At 52.1% G+C, this 23,068-nt stretch overlaps 1 protein-coding gene across 3 annotated transcripts in view; it reads left to right on the plus strand.

The window, feature by feature from the left end:
* The window catches only part of PRICKLE2 (prickle homolog 2), a 107,926-nt gene extending 84,861 nt beyond the window's left edge, over positions 1–23,065 (plus strand). For all 3 annotated transcript variants that reach the window (XM_014946872.1, XM_014946871.1, XM_014946870.1), the window contains exons 3-8: positions 2,679–2,792; positions 4,616–4,753; positions 5,091–5,294; positions 6,875–7,061; positions 9,677–10,540; positions 21,302–23,065. In XM_014946872.1, coding sequence (XP_014802358.1) covers positions 2,679–2,792; positions 4,616–4,753; positions 5,091–5,294; positions 6,875–7,061; positions 9,677–10,540; positions 21,302–22,170 — 2,376 coding nt within the window. In that variant the 3' untranslated portion in view covers positions 22,171–23,065. The remainder of the gene's footprint in view (positions 1–2,678; positions 2,793–4,615; positions 4,754–5,090; positions 5,295–6,874; positions 7,062–9,676; positions 10,541–21,301) is intronic.
* The last annotated feature ends 3 nt before the right edge of the window (positions 23,066–23,068 follow it).

Genomic DNA, 23,068 nt, shown 5'->3' on the forward strand with positions numbered 1-23,068 from the left:
GGCTGGACCTCTTGGCATGATGCCCCAGGTAAAAGGATTTGTGCATCCCCCTGGCTCAGGTTTGTCCCCAGGAGGGATGGTGGGTGTAAAGGCAACAGCAGAAGCAGCCACCGATGGGCGTAAGAAAGGGGTTTTCTCCCCACAAGATGTCCCATGGGTGCTGGGCAAGGACTGGCAGCTGCCTCCGCTCCATCCCTTCCATGAAGATCCATGCAGAAGGTCCCCTTGGCTGATGCGGATCCAGCGCAAACTTTTTCAGGTTATTTCAGGCAACAGAACACAGGTTGGAGCCTGTTACATTTATTTTGTTTTGCTTTTCAAACCAAATTGCCCATCCCTGCCGAGCTATGTTGCTGGTGTGATGGGAGCCAGTTCCCGCGGACCTGCTGAGACTAAATGGAAAACTTCCCAGCGGAAGCAGGGATGGAGCTGGGCATGTAAGCCCTGCCGCGGCGGGCTCCGGGGAGGCAGCTCACGGGCTGCCGGAGGAGGAACTCGCATCCCTGCTTTTTGCCCAGGGTGAGCATCTCACAGCTCATTGCTTTAGGGACCAGAGCAGCTTGATGGAATTTGGCGGCTCTTCAAAAAAAGAAAAAAAAAAAAAAGGATAAGTCATTTCTGGTCTCTGCCAGCTTCAAGGACTCAGTGGGAAAAAATAAAACCCACCTTCATCGCAAGAAATAAAAACACAAACCAACAAGCTGAGCGTGGGGGAGAGCGAGCAGGCTGTCCACACGTGGGGAATTTGGTGAAGAGAAGTCAACAGGCATCGGTACCGGCCGGGAAGGAGCAGCCCAGTAAACGTATGGCAGCCAGGACATCACCCAGAGATCTTCAGCTGCAACCTCTGCTACGGACTAGCTGCATGGACTCGGGGAGCTCATTTAACATCATTACGCTGCAAATATATTTTGCAGTGCATATATTTGCTACCTCATGTAGCATGTTGTAAGAATTTAAGTGTTTTTAATGTGCTTTGATGTCCCTGGGTGAAGGATGCTCTATAAATGCAAAGTAAGTATTCTAATGTATGTAGTTTGTTTTCTTTTTAACATAACAAAATCCTTAGCAGCCTTTCTTTCTCTGACAGTTTCCATAGCTGGTGGGTTTGTTTCTGCCGTGCCTTAGCAAAACAAATTTAGGGTTTCGCAGTGGCGTGTGCTCAGCGTGTTCCTCAGCTTCATGACCCAAGCAGTTCCCTTGTCGTCAGCACTGCAGAGTTACGGGTGGAAATCTGCTAAAAATCTCCCTTTCCGCAAAACCTGATGATGGGGAAAGGTGGATGTTAGGTTCAATTTGGGGAGGAACCATAAACTGAGAAGAAAAGCGATTGCAGGCACCTGAGCAGCCCCCCTCGCAGGTAGCTCTGAATGAGACCAGGGAGTGAGCTGAACGCAGCGTTGTTATTCCTGAATAGTGCCAGGTTTGGATATTTATTCTAGAATAAAAAGTTATTTCTTCCTGTTGAAAGTAACTCCTTGTATGAGCCACCCCCAGCAGCCTGCGAGCCCGTGGGCGAGCTCCCCTGCCAGCCATCCCTGTGTGACCCGCCTCTGTGTGCCCATCCCTCCCGGTGACACACGGTACCTTGTCATCCTGCAGATGCTGTGGGGCCATGTGGGCAGAGAGGGCTCCTCTGGGGAAAGCCAGCCCAGGTGGTGCTTTCTAGGCCAAAGCCCAAAATGTGGATCGAGGGGGAAAAAGTTGATCAGAAGCCATGGGAAGCAAGTGCCGTTTGGGAAAAGCCCTGTGAGAGCTGCTGGCAGTGCAATGAATTTCTGCAGGGTCTGAGAGCCAAGGGAGCATCTCAGGGGGTTCATCCCAACCACTGCAAAGGCTGTTTGCACCAGGAAGACAGTTTGCATCTCTCTAGCCAAGCGTGGATTTCAGGAGGCCATCCAACCCTCTGCTCCTGCCCGAGCATCCGGAGGCATCCCGGGCTGCAGAGACTCCCGATCCCAGCCCAGCTTTTCCTTACCTTTACCTTCTCTTGCTTCTCCCCAAGCTGTCCCACGTCACGGTGGTGGCCATTTCGGAGCTGATCCTCGGCCAGGGAACCCCATCCCGGTGCCTGGCCCGGCCCTTGAGTACGCGTCCCAGGTGTGGCAGTCGGAGGAGAGACGCTGGGTTTTGGGGTGTGCTTCCTCTCCAGGCTGCCACCGGGGCTCCTCCAGCGCCGGGGCACGCCATGCCCCACCACGCTGCCTCCTTAATAGCTGATTTTTAATTATACGCTCCGAGACGAAAGAGGGGAAAAAAAAAAACCAAAAAAAAAAAAACCAACAAGCCTTCCAACAGATTTTTATCTGCTGTTTATTTCCACAAATTGCTGGAGAAAAAAAGCCCGGAGGGTTTTGATGGAGGTGGAGGCTGAGATAGCCGGCAACACGGAGGCTGCCGGGGCGCAGCCTTTTTAACCTCCCCTGCCGAGGCAGGTGCCGACACATCCCCGCAGCCGGCGAAACATGCTCACGCTATGGAGGCTGACCGAGGAAACGGTAACCAGCTTCGCCAGGGCTGCCACCCCTCTTTCTCCGTGGAGAAAAGGCAAATAAACCCGAAGCGGCGAGATGGTGGGGAAGACCCAGCGCCCGCTGGCTCGGGGTGGGGGGTGGCCGGGCATGGGGGTGCCAGCTCGGCCGGGGACCCCCACTGCAGTCCCCTCTCTTGCTCCCTAGGTGCACCAGTACTACAGCTGCCTGCCCGAGGACAAGGTCCCCTACGTCAACAGCCCGGGAGAAAAATCTCGCATAAAGCAGCTTTTGCACCAGCTGCCGCCGCACGACAATGAGGTTAGTGACCCAAAAAGTGTCCTCGGACATCCTCAGGGTGGGGAGGGGACACACTGCCTGGGGTTGCTCTTGCTGAAAGCACGGCTGGTCCTTTCTCAACCCTTTCTGCCTTTCGGGGGGGAAATTACTTGGAGTTTGGTCCTGTTGCTTTTTAAGTGCCATATTTGCTTCCTGCTTGGATTGTGTCGGAGGTGGGGAGGGAGATGTTTGTTTCTGAAGTTAACATTTTAAAAACGGTCTTTCTTCAGTTCCTCTGAAATGAAAGCGCTTTCTCAGCCCTCAGAGGCCAAAGCCACGTCAGAAGTGGCTCGAAATCCATTGGGACCAGCTAGAGCCAGATCCAAAGTTGAAAAAGCCTTTTCCCAAAGCGCCGCTTCCGACCCACCTTGGGAATGGGAGCGTGTGCGCCAAGGAGGGGTTTCTCTTCGGGCTGGGAGAGCCTGGGGAGGCTGAGTCAAGACCAGTCAGAGCAAATAAACCTTCTTACGTCTTGCAAGAAAGATGTGAGACAGCAAAAAGGGTCCGGTTTTTGACATCCTGTTCTCCCCAATGAGAACACCGGCTTCTCATAGCCCGCAAAATTTCCCTGTGTAAACAAAAAAAAAAAAAAAAAAAAAAAAAAAAAAAAAAAAAAAAAAAAAAAAAAAAAAAAAAAAAAAAAAAAAAAAAAAAAAAAAAAAAAAAAAAAAAAAAAAAAAAAAAAAAAAAAAAAAAAAAAAAAAAAAAAAAAAAAAAAAAAAAAAAAAAAAAAAAAAAAAAAAAAAAAAAAAAAAAAGAGTTTCATGCCGCTTTGTGAAGAAGCCGCTTTGGAAAATACGTGCAGGTAACTCGTTTGATCTAGGTCAGATTTTAACGAGTTTGCCTGTGTGTGGCTGGGTGCCACGGGCACAGCGTGGTGCTGCCAGCGCCGGGGGGGCTCCAGGCACCGGGCAGGGGCTTCTTCTCCTGCGCCCTCGGGCCCCGACCTGCCCGCCTGCCTGCCCTCCCTGGCAGCCGCTGGAGGCACAAACCTGCATGTATTTTTTCCAAATTGGGGGATTTTGCATCCGCTTTCCCCTCGTGCTCCCTGTTGCTGCTTTGAAAATTCCGGATGCGTTGGTTGCTCACGTGAATAATCCTGCCGGGCTCCATGAGCCTGCTCTCCAGAGTAACGGAGGCTGGATTGGGTGCTGGTGCTCCACGTGGCCACCTCGGCTCTTCAGACGTGTTCTCTGTTGAGATGCCATCAGCCAAGAGCTAAGCCGGCAGGATGACAACAGCCAGGAAAACCTCACAGTTTCATAAGCTTCATGGAAATTGCATCGTTCATTGTTTATATCCTTTTATTTTCATTTATTTCCTTATTACCTTCCGAGGCAGAGGTTTTGCAAATATGCAAACTTGAACCTGTGCTGGAAGAACGCTTGGAGTTTCCAAATAGTTGGAACTCCCTCATTTACACAGGGAAAACTGGCTGCACTCTAGAAATGCCAGTAAAACGTGTGAAAGCTGCTGTAAGACCTCGGCCATAAGGAGATAGCAGGAAGACCATCAGTCTGGTTGGGGGCTCTGGGTGAGACACAGAGGACCCAACTTTTCAGACTTTCCTACAAACCTTGTGCCTGAAGAGCAACCCCATCCTTCTCATCTCTACCTCTGGAAATTCTGGCCAAACCCTGGGCTGGGGGAATCCCAGACATCTGTGTTTCTCCAGCCTCCCAAGCCAAGGATGGGGTCCATTTGGGTAACCCCCATGCTGAGGTTTGCAGAGCCTGTGGACCTGTGGCTGGCTGGCCGGGGAGCTGGGGACACCCCTAAGACTGAGCATCGCTTGTGTCTTTTAGGTCCGCTATTGCAATTCGTTGGATGAGGAGGAGAAGAGGGAGCTCAAACTCTTCAGCAACCAGAGGAAGAGGGAAAATTTAGGGAGAGGCAACGTCCGGCCGTTCCCCGTAACCATGACGGGAGCCATCTGCGAGCAGGTGGGTATCAGCTGATGAACTGGCGTGAGCAGGGTGGCTTTTTAATCCCCAAAGCAGCACCTGCCCCATACTCCCTGCCAGCTACAGGCACCGGGGTTCATCCATGCCAGGAGCACCCCGCAGTACCTGATGGGGAGGAGTCCCTTCAGTTCCTGGCCTTGTGCAGGGGAGGAAGGTGTTGATATCCCGGCCATAAAATGAGGATGAAAAGAGATTAAGAGGCAGCAGAAAGGAGCTGTGACTCAGCACCTTCATCTGTGGTGGCTGTGAAGCAGCTGGCTGGCGAGGGGTGGCAGCGGGTTCCCTGTCCCCCATTAAACACCTGCTTTTCTGACAGTGTGGGGGCCAGATCAACGGAGGGGACATGGCTGTCTTCGCCTCGCGAGCTGGGCATGGCGTCTGCTGGCACCCTCCCTGCTTCATCTGCAGCGTCTGCAACGAGCTGCTGGTCGACCTCATCTACTTCTACCAAGACGGGAAGATCTACTGCGGCAGGCACCACGCCGAGTGCCTCAAGCCCCGCTGCGCCGCGTGCGACGAGGTAAGAGACGGCTCCCTGGGGATGGCACGAGGGGGGTGTCCCCTGCCAACTGGATGGTATTTCCCCTCCACCTGCCCTGGCCCCTGCCCGGAGGCACGTGCATGAAATGTGATGGTTTGACTTTGCCAAGGGTCCACACAAGCTTTTCCTGGGGTTTCAGGTGAGGATCTTGGGGATTTGTAGTTGCAGTCTGGCTGGGACAGGTCCTTGTCTACAGGGGGCTGGGGGGCTTTCCGTGAGCATTTCCAGTAACAGCACAGCCCTCGAGCTGTGTGATTTTAGCCCAGCTGCATGTGGTGATCCTCCCTTCTCCTCTGTCTCCCCAGAAGAAGCCTCTGGTGGGATGAGTGCTCTGTTTCCTACAAGACGGTAGTGTTTGAGTACATGCCGAGCTGAAATAGGCTTTAAGAGAGGAGATTAACTGGCTATAGGAAGCTGAACAAATGAAATACAAAACAAATATAGAAAACCGTACAGAGTCTGCTCTGAGCGTTTCTCAAGTGTCAATCTCTGTTTAAAAGGCTGGTGAAGGAAATTGTTCTGGCTTTTAAAGTTATGTGGAAAACCATATGTACTATAAAATACCATGTTCCATCTATGCAAGCGTGTAATAGTAAATATCCAAGGCTATATGCACTTCAAACACATAGAGAACATTGACGTATGTATCCAATTAAATTTGTAACGTTACCAGTAAAAAAACAACTCCTAACCATTCGACTGGCCCTATTTCCTTGTGGCTTAGGCTGGGTAATTTTTTTTGCGTGTACTTTTTATCCTTGCAAATTCTCGTACAAGTCTTTCATTCAGCTCCTTCTTTAACACGCACTTCTTCCCCTGCAACATCCGGCACTAATTGCAAGAAAGGGTAACTCAGGGGTAAGAGGAGCTGCAGGGGAGAAGCTTTTGGGGTGACATGTGCCAGGGCAGAGAGCTGGGGAGCAGAGCTGGGCCACTGGCTTGGCTCTGGGAGCAGAGGTGGGGTGGGGATGGGAAGCAGAGACAGCAAGAAAGGATCTGCTGCAAACATTTTAGACGGCTGCTTCACCAGCCCACCCTTCACAGCGCTCCGTGCCTCAGTTTCCCCACTGGTATAATGACTGCAATCAGCACACGGACTGGGGTAGAAGCGATGATGAGGAGCCAGGAAGCTCCGTCTTCTCTCCCCTCCAGAGAGCTGCCACTTCTCCTTGTGTTTTCCCTCATCTTTTGTATTCAGGTCCCTGTTTCAGAGATGGGTAAATGTGTTTGAGTAAGTGGCTGCTCTGTTCTTCAAAAGTCCACCAGATCGATAGGTTGTATATAAGCGTGTTTATTACCCTGATCGACCCCTCCTGCTGATGGATGTGCTTAGGAGCATGTTGCTGTGAGCTCTGCCTTAACGCTTTGTAGTCAGTTCGCTGACACCATCCAGAGGTATTTGCATTTTAATGGATTTCCTTAAGGAGTGATGGGTGCCCCTGCTGCAAGCCAAACCATGGGAGTTTCACATGCAGGATGGAGGGGGTTGGTGCCCACGTCCCAGGTCCCCTCTCTGACCAACTCTGCTCCATATTTGTGTTTCCCCCCACCCTCCCCAGATCATTTTTGCCGACGAATGCACCGAGGCCGAAGGGCGGCACTGGCACATGAAGCACTTCTGCTGCTTTGAATGCGAGACGGTGCTGGGGGGGCAGAGGTACATCATGAAGGATGGCAGGCCCTACTGCTGCAGCTGCTTCGAGTCCCTCTACGCCGAGTACTGCGACACCTGCGCCCAGCACATCGGTACGTGCCCCGGGGAGGGGGGGAGCGGGGAAACCCTCTGCTTGGAGGGTTGTTTCTGGCAGCAGGAGCTGTGGCGTTAAGTCTTTGACAAGGACTCGGGGCTGTGGGCAGGACTGGCTGGGGTCTGCACCAGCCCTGTGGCATCCAAAGAGGTTTGTGCCCCTCCTGCCTCCCACCAAGGAGATGGCACGGTCATTTCTTTGGTTAATCCGTTGCTTATCCCTTTTTGTGGTCAGAGAGGGGAGGACTATCAGAGAGCAACCCCAGGAGCTGTTGCAGCTGGTGAAAGCTTTCCTCTGGCCTGATGCAACACACGCTTTTCTTCCTTCAAAACTCATTTTCCTATAAACAGCCTGGCTCTTCGAGTAATGCAGATTCTTCCCAACCAAGCTTGCCAAAGGATCCTCATGAGTTAATGAGCTACTGACAGGAAAGATGCTAGTTCATTAGGCATCATTATTGGTTTTGTTTGCCCTTTTTTTAATCAACCCGCAGATAGATGTTCTCAGAAAGCAAGAAGTAGCGCATCAGGGTCAATCTACGTGATTTAAAATGTGTTTTATTCCGGGGGCTGGCTGTCCCGTCAGCTTAGGCGGGGGGTGGGAAGGCGGGTGGGCTGGGAAGCTGCCTCGCTGCTCTCTCCCATCCTGTTTGCCACTTGGCTGAGCATTTGCACGCACTCGTGGGCAGCCCTGTCTCTGTCCGTGGAGGTGAGCTCGCACGTTCAAATATTTCATAGGCTGCAGGGAGAGAAAAACAAAAAAACCAAAACCCAAACCATTTTGTGCATCTTGTGCAGTGGCCAGATGGCATGGGGGGGTGGGGGGAAACTCAGGGCTTCAGCAAAGCACTTGGAGGATGTGTTTGCTGTGACCTGCAGCGCATCCCTCCCGAAAGCTCAGCTGCGGAGCGGTGAAGAAGCAGCTGTTAACGCTTCTTGCACGCTCCCTTCTCTCGTGCTTCCCCCATCTGCCATCCTCCCCTCTGTCCATCCGTCCGGAGCCTGCCGACTGTCAGGTTTTTGGGGGGCAAAATGCCTGTTTTGGTGCGTGTCTGCCCATTTCCAGCAAAAGAGGGACTGCAGCCATTTTGCTGCGAGCTGCTGGTTGTAGTCACTGAGCGTTGTGCCCAAGAGCCACATAAATCAGAGGTGAGTGCTTGAGACTTGCAAGGCTTGGGTTGGGTAGCTGAGGCTCCGAGTGAGGAGGCTCTTCCTCTGCGAGATGGCTTCAGGGCACTGGGAAAGGAGCTGATAAAATCCCACCCACCAATCTTGGCTCTCTTTTGTCCACAAGCCTAGCACTCCGGTCTATAGGAAAGCATTTTGCTCATTATAATGGGAGAAAAAAAAAGCCACAATTACGCTAAAGAAAATTCAGCTTGGAAAAAAATCAGCTGTTAATGTACTGTGTTAACGACACGGCCACGGCGGGTGTGCAAGCACGAGCTCTGCACACGTGTGGCACGGCACCCCGCCGTGCTGGCCAGCCCACGCCGCAGTTTCTCAGGTAACGGGGGCTTTTGCCATGAGCGGCAGCTTAAACAAGCGAATAAAGGTTATAATTGAAGCCTCGGGAGGTTTGCTGGTGGCTCTGGCCGAGAGCAGTGTGGATGCCTGTGCTCCTCGGGGTTTTGCTGGCAGGGGGACAGGCTCTCTGCATCAATTCCTTTCCATAACCCAAGGGGGGCTGGTGGGGGCAACCCGAGGCCGGCTCTTTCCACTCCCTTTTGGAGAAGGGGCCCCAGTAGCCAAATTAAAGTTAGGATGGGGCTGACTTAGCAGGAAGGGACAGGGATGTCATCTGCTTTGTTATGTGCTTAACCAAGGCAGCACAAATTCCTCATTATGCTGCAGTTGGAGGCTTTTTATGGGTTTGTTGTTTTTTTTTTTTAATAGGCAGCATATTACTGCTTTGACTTCAAGGACTTTATGGAGAACTTCTTGCATTCCTTTGCTTTATGATCAGAAATATCCCCATTTAATACGAAATAGCTTGAGGCTTGGTTCTGCTGCCTTTCCCAGCGTTGACTAACTCCCGAGCAAAGGCCTGCAGCCTGCAAGAATTATAGGATCATAGAATGGTTTGGGTTGGAAAGGACCTTAAAGATCATCGAGTTCCAACCCTCCTGCCATGGCCAGGGACACCTCCCACCAGACCAGGTTGCTCAAAGCCCCAGCCAACCTGGCCTTGAACCCCTCCAGGGATGGGGCAGCCACAGCTTCTCTGGGCAACCTGTTCCAGTGCCTCACCCCCCTCATAGTGATAAATTTCTTCCTGATATCTCATCTAAATCTGCCCTCTTCCAGTTTGAAGGCAGTGCTCCTCATCCTATTTCTGTATGCCCTTGTAAAAAGTCCCTCCCCATCTTTCCTGTAGGCCTCCTTCAGGTGTTGGAAGGGTATAGAAGGTCTCCCCAAAGCCTTCTCTTCTCCAGGCTGAACAACCCTAACTCTCTCAACATCACAATTAGAAATGGGCTTAGCTTCATGTGTCTGAGGAACCCTGTGGAAGGGCTTTTGAGAGGGAGCCCAAGTGTGTGTCACTCATAGGGGCTGCACATGTTAAGTGATGTATGTGGGCTGACTCTTGTTGCTGTGTGTCTTCCCCCACAAGGTATCGACCAGGGCCAGATGACCTACGATGGCCAGCACTGGCACGCCACCGAGACCTGCTTCTGCTGTGCCCAGTGCAAGAAGTCCCTGCTGGGACGACCCTTCCTGCCCAAGCAAGGGCAGATCTTCTGCTCCAGGGCCTGCAGCGTTGGCGATGACCCCAACGGCTCCGACTCCTCCGACTCGGCCTTCCAGAGCGCGCGGGCCAAGGAGTCCCGCCGCAGCGCCAAGATCGGCAAGAACAAGGCGAAAAGTGAGGAAGGGGCACGCAGCCCATGCAACCAGCTGCAGGTCACCTCCAACCGCCTCTCCACCGACGTGGACCCTCTGTCCCTGCAGATGGATTTGCTGAGCCTGGCCAGCCAGACGCCAAGCCTCAACAGGGATCATTTGTGGAGGAGCCGGGATGAGCTCTATCACTATGGGGGCAAAATGGAGCAAAGTCAGTCCCAAAGCCCTTTGCAGCTTCTCAGCCAGTGCAACATAAGGACCTCCTACAACCCCAGCCAGGTCCCGGCTTCACAACCAGATTTATGGGGAAAACATTTCAGCAACCCAAAGAGGAGCTCCTCGCTGGCCATGAAGAGCCACGGCGGTAGCTTCATCCAGGACTGCAGAGAGGACTACTACTCGGGGAGGCTTCGCTCGCAGGAGAGCTACAGCGACATGTCCAACCAGAGCTTCCCCGAGACCAGGGGAAGTATCAAAGTCCCCAAGTACGAAGAGGAGGAGGACGGTGGGATGCCAACGCCGCAGTGCCGCACCCGCCACCCCATCAACGCCCTCAAGTTCACAGAGGACCTGACGCCCACCGAGCAGACTCCCCGCGGCTCCATGGAGTCCCTCGCGCTCTCCAACGCTACAGGTATGTCACCCCCTGCTCCTGTCAACCTGTGGCCACCCCGGGACCTCCTCCATTCCATGGAGTCCCTTATTCTCCAGGTCAGTGCCATGGCAGATGTCTTCCCCATTACAGGGTTGACCAGCAGTGTGGGGACCACCACTCAGGGCCGTGGGGTTGCCTGCCTGGTCCCAGTGTGCCTGGTAGCCCCCGCTCGCTTTGCTTGCTCGTTTTCCAAATGCAGAGCTTTAGAGATGGCTGGCCTTTCCCCGTAGCTCAAAACAAATGTTTTCAAGCTCGTTAATCCTCCTTTTGTAAAGAGGGAGGGGGGAAAATCAAGGCCAGCTGCTAACGCAGAGGCAAATTCCAGCATTCAGCTCTTGAAGGACTGCTGTCAGTTGCTCTTGGGGGCTAAAAATATTTTTAAATGCTTTGAAATAGGCCCAGTTAACCCCTTTCGCATGTTGCGCCATCCTCAAGCACATGACGAGTTAAAAGAAATTCCTCCCCCTCTGTGCAGGGCTCTTTTTCTCCTCTTCCCCAGTCCTCTGGTGGGAACTGCAGGCAACAGCCAGACGAGATGCTCGTCCCGTCAGGCTGAACCCATTTCTCCTGAGCGCATCCCGGGGTAATATTTCTCACTCCCCTGGCTCTTCCCTATTCCAGCCAAGAATTCCTTGGATATGGGCAGATCCTGTGCCTGCCCCCTGTCTTGCTGTCACCCATGTGGTGTGTTTTGTCCTGAGGGCCCCCCCATGGGATGCTGACTCTGGGTGATGGGGATGTGCCGGTGAGCATCTCCGGGTCCCCGGAGAGCTGAGCACCGGTGAAGCCAAGCCCTGTGCTCTGCCCTGCCCGGATGGACAGGTTTGCTCTGCTACGCCCGTGCCTCCCATGTTTGTTTAGGGAAGTTACCAGCCCTGTGCCAAGCTGTGGAAGGATCTCTGTGTTCAGCTAGGATCTCCCCGACTGGCGAGTGGTAAAGCAGAGGGGGAGAGGAGAAGCTCAGGAGCTGGAGAGGGTTTTGCTCAGATGTACGCAGAGGAGAAATAGATGTGAAATGGTGAGGGAGTTGGGAATTGTTCTTCAAAACAAGGTTCTCCAAAGCCACGCGTTTCCAAAGCCGCTTGTGTTCCTGAAGATGTGTATTGTGTAAAATCTCGTCAGCACAAAGAGTCTTGAGCAACAGCGAGTTTGGATGAGCAATCTCTGCATGCTTTGGAGCTGGAGTGTAATGTGTTATCGGGGATACAGGTCAATCGACAAGAAACATGGCAAAACTTTCATGTTAGAGTGAAAATCATTCCGTCTTCCATTTTTTAAATGCTGGGAGGGATGTTCCAAAGACATCCGTCCTCTGTACGTAGCCAAAGTATGAATTTCCTTACAGGCAGTGCTTGCCTTAATGACTCGCTTCTTTCCTGCTTTCTGGAGCAGATGCTCAGCGTGATGGGGCTTGCAACGAATTTAAACAGCTCCTCTGCAGAGTGAGGTGATAACATTTTTATTAATGTGCAAGATCTAATAATTTTCCTTGCTCTGGGACCTGGCTCAGCTCGAGCTGGGAGAGCACTGTGGCAGTAGCAGGCAGCTCCCTCAGGGCTCTTATGTGCAATTATAGAGGACACAATTATCATCCCGTTTAATTGGCAGCGTTTTGAGGACAGGAAGATTGGGTGACCTGGCCGAGGTCTGCAGGAGAGCGGGTTGCCCAGCAAACACCCCCGTAAAGCTCCCCCCAACACAACCTGGGGGTCCAGCTCACCCCATGCCCTGCACACCCCAGTTCTTCTCTGCAAGAAGCTCCTGGGCATCCAGATACAAGGCCCCTTTGAGCTACTGCCACGGCACAGTTGCTCCACTTTATGAAGTAAAATAATTCACACCGCATCCCTCTAACATTTTGTGGCATCACTGAAAACGTTCTTTTTTATAGAGAGAGCTGGAGGGCAAACAGTCCCTGACCTGCAGAGCACACGTTAAAAGCTGTTCCCTCCCTGAGAGCAGATTTTGCTGTGATGTTTCTATTACGACCTAACTACTAATTAGCCAGAGACGTCAGTAAAAGCAGATAATACATGAGGTGTGCAGCGGTCGTCCCTGTCCTCTGGCCAGCAGGCTGCCTCCTGTGAGCAGATGATATTTGTATTTGTAATGCATTCAGTGCTGGACGGGGGATCACCCACTGGGTGGGTCAAGACCTGCATGACCCCAAGCCTCCTGTGGGACCCCAGGTTTTCACCTTACTAACCAGGCTCGACTTAATTGCTTCAAAGCCAGTTCCTTGTGGGTTGGTGACACTGTGTTAATGCTGGGCACTTGCCCTTAAAGGGCTGAACTGTGCTCTGCTGTCTCACCGTGGTAGTAGTGCACCGGTAGATGCCAGAGTGGCAGAGGTGGCCGTGACCCTCCCTGTGCTTTGTTTCGGGGTTTGACTTAGATGGGAGCATCTCTGCCGTCCTCTGGTTTGTGCCTGTGTATTTGCCACAAATGCCGATGTGATTTAACCACATCCACAGGGAAAGGTTCAGAGTTCCCTACTGGTGGAGGGCATCTCTCCTTCCCTTCCACGTTTCTGTGTGAAAGTCCCTTCACTGCCATCAGGCAAAGGCTGTGACAGAGTACGTCCCCTACGTCGTCTTCTTGAAGGCTGAGTCCTCCTCCTGCCTGACATGGCCATTAGACAGAGAGAGGCAAAGAGCAAAAAATATTTCCTAGCACATTTTCCAAGAGCGGGCTCACTTTTTGCTGACTTTACTATTTGCTTTTATATTTGATTTCCTTTGGCTGCTTTTGCTTTATTTTTTTCAATGGCACTAGCAACAATACAAAACAGTGGATGCTGTAGCAATGTTTACCCTAAAACTCCCTTTGTTAAGCAATAAGGCCATTGCTAAAATGGAGTTTGTCCAGGAAGCTTTTCTCATGAGGAGGAATCTGATCCTACCAGAGGTTAACCACTTCCCAGAAGATACTGGGTCCATCACAGCCCTGCTGCCAGTGCTTGTGCTCTGCCTTGCTCCGCTTGCGCTTGCGTTGCCCTATAAAAAGATTTTGCAGGCGCTGTATGTGCCGAGCAGCTGAATTGGAAATCAAGAGCTGATCTGTGCTGATTCCAAGCAGTCATTTTTACAAAATGCCAGCTGGTCAAATAGCCCACTTAAGAAACTACCTGCAGGCTAAATGTTACTCTCCGGGGGCAGGCTCTTTGTGTGCAGCTTGCAGAGAGCAGGAGTGCTTTGGAGGTAGAAGTCGTGTTGAACGGTGACACTTGTATGCAAAAGGAGAAATAGGTTTCAAGTATTCCTTGAGAAGGGGAGTTTGAGTGAGGGTAACAGCCTCATCTGTCACGGGCATAAATCCAGGAAAAAAAGATGTTAAACTGGTGCCGTTACAGGGTGGAATGTGATTTCACATGGATGGCACACGTTTCTCCTGTCATATGTGTTGTGAGATGCTCAGAAGCCCCATATAGCTTGTTTTTTCCAGGACTAAACAACAACTGTGATACTCCCAGAGAGTGGAGAGACAAAAATGTATGAATATGCACATGGATCAGCACTGATCCCTGTGCTCTGAGTTGCAGAGTGACCTGACAGCATCCTCTGTCTCCAGTCCCCTCTTCTTCCTCTGCCTGAGGAGGGGCTGAAAGCTGCAGGAGGGGAGGAAAAAGCCCTGTTTCTCGGATCCAAGGTGTATTTTCCAAGAAGCTTTCAGTGGCCCAGCCTCTCCTGCACCAAGGGCTTGGGAGCTGCCCCTGAATGCCCTTAGGGACAGGAGTGAGGGGCCTGGGGGCTGTTCCCCATCCCTGTGTCCTCAGTAGCACTGTGTCCCATGCCCACGGGTGCTTCTCCCCCTCCTTGGGCTGGAGAGGCCGGCTGCCTCGGGCGCTTCAGCTGAGTTACACAAGCCAGAAAAATGACACGTTGAGTGTTCCTGACATTTTCTAAGAAAAAGGAGGCTCCCAGTTCTCCAGCACACTCCTACCACCCTCTTTTCTCTAGACGTGGGCAGTGTAAAGCTGCTTCCAAGTCGGAAATTGGGATCCCTGGAGGGATTTCTTGCAATTTGGAGACCTAGGCATAACATTCTCCAATCCAAGCTGGGTTGTTTCGAAACCCAACATATGGAGACAGAGGTTTTCCATCCCAAAGGACCAATGCCAAAACATTATAAAACTGCCAGGAATGTTTCTTCCCCACCCTCGCCCACTTTTTGCTGCTCAGCAATGGGAAGTTTGATGAGCTGACTGCAGGGACTGACCACGTGCACGTCTTCACCCCTTCAGTGTCACACATGGACGTGCCAAAGCACATGGGGTGATGACCAGACCAGAGGGAAAGCCAAAATGGACTTGTAGAAGGAGATGTTGTCGGGGGAAGCAATAGCACATCATCCCCATCCCGGCCCGTTGGCCATCCTGCCCTGTCTGGGAAGGGCACAGGAGCTGGTGGTGCTGATGATGGGGGTTACTAGGGTGCTAAAGGGTAAAATCCAACCCCTTTCCCAGGCAAGACCCATGTAGGGACTTCTTTCTGCAAGCCAGATAGGACTGATGGTGTGGGAAATACGCCCTGACACCCGTGGGATGGCACGGGGGGGCACACCATGGGAGGCTGTTGGGACCATGACCCGCTTGGCGAGCGTTCTGCTTTCCCCCAAATTGTTTACTTTCCACGATTTCCACTTACATAAGGGTTCTGCTTTATTTCTGCACACCCCGAGGTCGCTGAGAAGGGAGACGAGGCTGAGCTATAAACAAAACCTTGGGCAGGCTGTTTCTCCTGAAGTTATTTTTTTAGTTCTCAGGCCTTGAACTTGAAATAAACCCTGTTTCAGGGGTGACGAGGATGTGCCTGCCTGGTCCTATGGGAAAGAGAAGGCTCTAACACAGGGGGCTGGACATGAGAGAGAGAATCATAGAATCGTCTAGGTTGGAAGAGACCCTTGGGATGCCACATTGTCCCCTCCTGTGCCTCTATAGGTGCATTTAAACACTGGTGGGCTGGGCTGGGCTGGGTTTTGGTGTGGGCAGGCACCTCTCTGGGGCTCAGGTGGCGAGGACTGCCATGCACAGGTATGTGTGTACACTGTGATAAATGCAAAGGCAAGAAGTGAGCGTCAGCACAGCCCTGCTCCTGTGCAGTATCCTAAGTCAGTTGTGCTTTCCCCCACCGGGGTGAAGCAGACGCTGCCATCTCTGCGGTGGGATGCTGGCTTCACCCCGTGTTAGCCCAGCTTCGTGGGGAGTTTAATTTAATGGGGGCTGGGAGCTGCTTCCCCTCACCGGGGGGGGCTTCATTCCCAGCCTCCCAAGCCAGCGTACGTGCTCTCTGCGGCCCCTCTGCTGTCATTTGCCGAGTGGTCTAATAATTCATAATTAATGCAACTTGCAGCCCCGGTTTAGCAAAGCACACAGGGAGATTTGAGCGCCTGCGAGTGCTTTGTTGTGGCAAGGTTGTAGAGGTGATGCTCACGAGGAATATCTTTGTGCCGTCGTTTTGCTCATTCAGTGCTTATTTCCCTTGGCGATGTTTTATGGGATAAACATGGCTCTTAATAGGGGTGGGGAAGGACTTCAGAGGGGATGGTACAGCGTGTTCTTTGCAAATCTTAATGTTAACTAGAAACCTGCTTTGTGTTCCCAGCACTGGAGCCAGCTCGAGTTTTATATCAAACGCCCGCAGACGAGCTACAGCTTTCACTTGTGCTCCTCTGAAAGGCGCGCGTTTCCATGGCTCCGGGGTGAAATATTGAGCCTGGCAGCCCCACGCAGCGGAGAACGGCAGCAAAATAACCTGCTGTGTCCACGTGTGCCACGGTGCTGCCTCCAATCTGGCCGCGGGACAGCCACCAACCAACGCACCACGCTGGTGGCAGCAGGTGCCATCTCTCCTCTTCCAGTGCAGGAGCCTCTGGGGCAGCCGCTGATGGATGCTCTCAGTGTCTCAGAGCGTTGTTTTGCAGAAGGGAAGTCATAGAATCAGTCATGGAATGGTTAGAGTTGGAAGGGACCTTAAAGATCATCGAGTTCCAACCCTCCTGCCATGGACAGGGACACCTCCCACTAGAGCAGGTTGCTCAAAGCCCCATCCAGCCTGGCCTTGAACACCTCCAGGGATGGGGGATCCATGATTTCTCTGGGCAACCTGTTCCAGTGTCTCACCACCCTCACAGTAAAGGATTTATTTCTGGTTTCTAATCTAAATCTCCCAATTTAAAACCCTTACCCCTCGTCCTATCACTACATTCCCTGATAAAGTCTTGTGGGTATCATCCCTGGGTTTTGCACCGCTTGGAAAGGGCTCGGTGATGCAGCAACGACCATCTCACACCATGGGCCAGAGCAGGGCTCCTGCTTTCCTAGGCAGCCTCGGTAAACAGATTCTCAGGTTTCCTTGTTAGAAAAAAATCACTGCTGCATGGTGGGATCTCCCCTTGCACGCTCTTTCTTCCAGGTTAGGGCTCGGTCAGGTTATTAGCTGTGTTCCCAGATGAAACACTTCATTAAGAGGGAGCTGGAGTGGCTGTAAATAATACTGGTAATTCAAAAAGATTTGGCCTCAGTGCATTGATGTAGCTCTGAAATGGCAAATGACTGCAGGAGAGGAGGGTCGGTGCTACCTTCACCCTGTTCATGGCAGTGTGGGACCAGAGACCTGGAGCTGCCCTGCCTGTGCCCGGGCATCTGCTGCCTTTGGGTGCCCAGGAAACCCTCTGGTGACAGAGCCTCCTCCTCCTGGCCATTTCTGCTGTGATTGCCCAGGAAGAGTTTTCTTCTTCTCCAAGCTGAAATTTTCCTTGCAGGAGTTCAGCAGACCTGCAGAATAATGTATTCCTTTCTCTTCACAAGCATTTTTTTCCCGTGTTTGAAGGCTGTTATTATATCCCCTTCAGCCTTTTCTTCTCTAGACTAAACAACCCCTGCTCTTTCAAACTTTATTCCTGGGTCATGTTTTCTAGATGAAATTTTTTACACAAGTGGTTATTGCTGAACTCACTGCGGTCAGGCTGGGGCTCTCCTGGCTTGCTCCCAGTACACCTTGCCAAGACTTTGTGGCTCTGCAGAGAGGGGCAGCATCATTTTTGCAAGGTTAGAACGATTAATCTGGGCCTAACCCCCTCTCACGATGCTTTACACCTTGCATTGGTGTAAATGTTAAGCCTGGAGGTAGCTTTGTGTTTTGTGTTGGTGGGAAGTCGCATCCTTGACCCTGGTACCTGCTCTGGGCGCCGTAAGAGCTGTGCAGAGCTCTCAGTATCGGCAGGGATGCTATAAAAGCACAGCTTTTCTCCTGAGCGAGCAGAAGAAATCCTTCACTGCCACGGTGAGCAGATTAAAAACTGCTTCCCTGGCCCCCGGCCGTGCTGCTCGCTGGGTCACTTGCTAGCGTGGCTTGCAAAAAAAAAAAAAGGCTAGTTTTTTTGCAGCCCGCCAAATCTGCTTGGGAAGATGCGTTTGGTCTTCTGCAAGGAGTGTTTCCCACCCTGTCATATGGAGAAATGAAGCCCTTGGGTCTCAGGGTGCCTTTGCTGCGGTCTCCTGAGCGTGGGCTCCTTCGTGCCCTGAGCTCGATGCGCTGCTGGGGGTGGTGTACGTGCTCCGTGCTGGATTCCTCTTGCCATCGCCATTTTCCCAGCCATTCAAGACCTTAAAATGTGTGTGCTTAATTATAATCAGGCCGTCTGGATGAACAACCACAAACATCCCCTGGACCTAATAAGACGCTGATTAAACCTTGTGCTCTGAGCATGAAGCGAACGTGTATCTCAGGCTCCTGGTCTGAAATCGCCTCTCCCTGTGCTGACCAGCGCTTTTAAGAGGAAAAGACAAAGCACTCGTGGTGTGTGCAAGGGCTGGAGACCCCCATCCTGCATAAACCAAACCTCTCAAGCGCTGGCTCTGCCTTTCCAGGAGCCTCTTCCCCCAATGCTCGTTTTTATCCTTGCTGGATCCAGGACCAGAGAGGAGAGATGGCCGGGTCGGAGGGGTCCGATGGGGCTGGCCGTGCACCCGGGGCAAAGCAGTGGCTCACCCCACACCCCGTGGGGAGGGAGAAGGTTGGCCCCTTTCAAACGATGCTGCCAAAATCCATCTGCAGATGCTGCAGAAGCATCCGGCGGCGTTTAGAGCTGCGTTCCTCTGCCAATGCTCACTTATTGCAGAGCCACGCCAGCTCTCATAACGAAGGGTTGCATAAATGTCACCGAGGGCTCATTTTCTTCGGTGTCAGCTCTTGTCTGACAGATCTGATTAAGGCCACGTTCAGCTGTCAGCGGCCGTGATTCACATTCGGATCAGCTCCGCTGGCAACCCCATTGTTACTCTGTCTATTCAAGAGGTCTTTGAGCATATTACTGAGTTTCTTTTCCCTCCTGGGGGGCTGCTGGGGTGCTCCACGGTGGCACAGGAGGGACATTGGGAGCAGTAATCAATCTGTGACAAATCATAGAATAGTTTGTGTTGGAAGGGGCCTTAGAGATCATCAAGTTTCAACCCCCCTGCCATGGGCAGGGACACCTCCCACCAGACCAGGTTGCTCAAAGCCCCATCCAGCCTGGCCATGATCCCCTCCATGGATGGGGCATCCACAGCTTCTCTGGGCAACCTGTTCTAGTGTCTCACCACCCTCACAGTAAAGAATTTCTATCTGGTATATAATCTTAATCTCCCCTCTTCTAATTTAATACCGTTACCCCTTGTCCTGTCACTGCACTTCCTGACAAAGAGTCCCTCTCCAAATGCCATCACTGGGATCAAAGGCAGAAGATCGCAGCTCCAGGAGGAGGTGGTCTGTGCTGGGAATCGCTCACTCCCATGATGGGAGTGCAGGACTGTCTCCAGAGGGTGGTCAGCAGGGTTGGGTTAGCTTGCTCAGGATGAGTGTGGTTTAGGAAAAAGAAATAGACGTGAAACTGGCTTGAAAAGTCTCTCCTTTTTGAAACAAAAGATAGCTTTCCCTTTTATTTTTACCCAGCCTCTCCCTTTTCCTGTGACGTTCAGGGATCGCCTTGGCTTTGCCTTCCTCTGTAATCATAAACTCCAGAAACATCCCTGTTAACACCAGAAAAGCAAACGAGCAGAGAAATGGCTGTCGCGGCTGGGACTCAGGGGGGCAAAGCCAAATCGTGCGAGACCCAGCGGCGGCTTGTGCTCAGGTGCCTAAAGCTCTCCCCCGAGGGCAGGATTTGGAAAACCTTGCCCATATTTGCAGGATCTGCTGATCTTATTAAGGCTGAGTCCAAAGAAACCCTGAAGCAGCTCATGAGCGGGGTTAGTGAGAGCAGCCCTTGTTCTTGTTCAGGTTTGGCAGGCAGCGGCTGATGCCGAAGGAGCTGGGCTCTCGACGAGATGTAAGCAGCTTTTGTCGAGAGGAAAGGGAGTTTATTCTTGAATTGTGGGTTGGGTTGTTGTTTTTTTTAAAAGTAATTAATTTGCAAAGTCGTAAATTCTCGGTGATTGCATAAGGGCGGGTGCGTCATGTGGCAAATCCTGCTGATGGTGCACAGCGCTCCCCGTTGGGTCTGCGCGTGGGGAGGTTGTCGGAGAGGGACGGGGAGAAGAGCGCCAAAGCAAACACTCTGCCTTTGATTTTGGGATGGAATGGATTTCCTTTGAAATAGCTTGCGAAACACGTTGTCCTGAGATTGCAATGCGAGCGCCGGCTGCTGCCAGTTGTCAGGCCAACGTGGAGGCAGTCAGAAAATAGAAAACACCCAGAAAACGGGCCAAAGACTAGGGTGATGTGGAGTGCATTGAGTTTCTCATTGATGGGCGGGTGGTGAGTGGGACACTCCACTTCTCTGCTGCCAGGTGAAGGCTCTCTGGGCTGGAGGAGGGCACCTTGCAGGAGCTCTGGTCTGGAGGAGACCACCTTGCAGGAGCTTTGGGCTGGAGGAGACCACCTTTCAGGAGCTCTGGGCTGGAGGAGGGCACATTGCCAGAGCTCTGAGCTGGAGGACACCACCTTGTAGGAGCTCAGGGCTAGAGGAGGGCACCTTGCCAGAGCTCTGGGCTGGAGGAGGGCACCTTGTAGGAGCTCAGGGCTGGCTGGCACATGGAAGAGACCCAGTGGGCCACCTTCCCAAGCAGGGCAACCCATCAAACTGGAGCTGATGTTCCTGGCTCCTGCCCATGTGCAGCTCCCTGGATATTTGCAGGGATGGCCTGACTCTCCTGCGGTCCCACTTCTTACGGGGAACTCCAGCAGACCCTCTGGGGCTCGGGTGTTTCTTCACCTCCTGGGAAACCCAACTGCGTGCACATGGCCAAGGGTGCCCCAAGGTGTCGTCCTGGGGCCCTGTGCCTGAATTAGTCAATGGCCCCGTTTTCAGCCGCCCCTAACATTGTTCAGTCCTTCAAATCATGTCTCTGTTGCACAAGGTGTGGGTGGGGGATCATGGCACCCCAGTTATCTCAGCATGCAGGAGGCCTCAGGTTACCTCTGACGCACAATTTTTCACTGGCATCGCTAGTTCTTCCTATCGAGTCGCAGACAGCACAGACATATGGGGAAGGAAGTCGTGAAAAGCAACTTGGAATCCAACTCAAAACACCTTAAATTGGTGTGATTTCCCTCAAGGAGGAACTGCCTGCTCTTTGAAAAAAAAAAAAAAATTAAAAAATTATCTTCTTGAAAGGGCTCTTCAGGACAGCATGTAAACCACCGAGTTATTTTTTGAAGTGAGTCTCGGGCCAAAACCAGCCTTCTCCCATTATCTCTGCTGGTAGAAAATTCTCCTTCTTAACTCTTTTTTTCCTTCCTTTGCTCTTTCCCTGTAAAGGCCTCTCGGCAGACGGTGGAGCCAAGCGCCAGGAGCATCTCTCCAGGTTCTCCATGCCTGACCTGAGCAAAGACTCGGGCATGAACGTCTCGGAGAAGATGAGCAACATGGGGACCCTGAACTCCTCCGTGCAGTTCCGAAGCGCCGAGTCGGTCCGCAGCCTGCTGTCGGCGCAGCAGTACCAGGACATGGAGCCGAACCTGCACCACCTGGCCAGCCCCCTGGGCTACCGAGAGCGGCCGTCGCACGGGAGGATGCACCAGAGCTTCGACTACGGCAGCGGGGTGGCCGGGGGGAAGCTGGGGGTGCAGGAAGGCCCGAGACATGCCCCCATGAGCGAGCGTACGCGCCGGCGAACTAACCTCCGGGATGACGACCGGCATTACCGCCCACACAGGCCCCGGCGGTCCCGGCGGTCCCGGTCGGATAATGCCCTGCATCTGGCCAGCGAGCAGTGCTGCCGGCTGAAGGAGAGACCCTCTCTGCGAGCCAGAGAAGACTACGACCAGTTCATGCACCAGAGGAGCTGCAGAGAGACGCTGGAGCAGGGTCCCCGCAGGGACGTCTACGGCCACTGTCCCCGGACGGTGTCGGATCTCGCTTTGCAGAACCACTTGGGCGAGAGGTGGGGGCCCTACTTCGCCGAATACGACTGGTGCTCGACCTGCTCCTCCTCTTCCGAGTCCGACAACGAGGGCTATTTCCTCGGGGAGCCCATTCCCCAGCCCGCCCGCCTGCGGTACGTGACCAGCGAGGAGCTCCTGCACAAGTACGGCTCTTACAGCATGCCCAAGTCCTCCACGCTGGGTGGCAGGGGACAGTTGCACAGCCGGAAAAGACAGAAGAGCAAAAACTGTATCATATCCTAATGGCATCCTCGCCGGGCACCTTGGGAGAATGTAAATTATCTCACAAACTTGCACTGTTCTAGATCATGTAAGCGCTTTTATTGTAACAAAAAAAAAAAAAAAAAAAGACCTGAAGAGTAGGGGTTTGTAAGACGGTTGTAGAGTGGCTTCTATAAATAGTCATAATCCTGGGCACGGTGAATATATTTTGCACATCTTACTTTGGAGAAAAGAAAAGAAAAAAGTTCACTTTAGCCTGTAATATTTACCCAGTAGTTTTTCCTCTTTCTCCCAGATACTGCCAACCTGCAGAGTTGTGTCTGTCCCTACGTTTTGGTTACCGCTGTTGACTCTCAGCATCAGTTTGCCGGTAGCTTTTGCTTTCCACCATGTTTTTGTTTTCCATTAGCCACGTCGGTAGGTCGTTTGTCTCTCTCGGACAGTGTGGGAGCCTAAGTTATTTCCATGATTGTTGTAAATGCAATGTAAATGAGAGTTTGGAGAAAATATTTTTGTATTTTGTAATATCAGAGGAATTTCTATATCTTAGGAGTCACTGGGAAAATGCATGCACATTCAGAGTTGTTTTCAGCCAGAGCTAATCAAACAGTTCTTTGGACCCCCCCCTTTCCATTTCATCATCAAATTTCTTAAGTATATCAGTGAGAGTTTGAGTTGTCATTTTTTTTGAGGGTTGTTCTTTTTTTAACCCTTTTTTTCTGTTTGTTTGTTTGTTTCATTCCTGGTAAATAAAGAGAACATTTTCCGATTCATTAAATCTTGAAGAGGCCTCGGTAGCATTTTGATGTCTGCTCATGCCTGTGATTTTCAGGTACGCTCCATCAGTCAGATACAGGAATCCTGACAGCTGCAAAAGAGACCTTTTTTTTTTTTTTTTTTAATTTTTATTAAATAGGAA

Source organism: Calidris pugnax, unplaced genomic scaffold (assembly GCF_001431845.1).
Source record: "Calidris pugnax isolate Ruff unplaced genomic scaffold, ASM143184v1 scaffold81, whole genome shotgun sequence".
NCBI classification, from domain to species: Eukaryota; Metazoa; Chordata; class Aves; order Charadriiformes; family Scolopacidae; genus Calidris; species Calidris pugnax.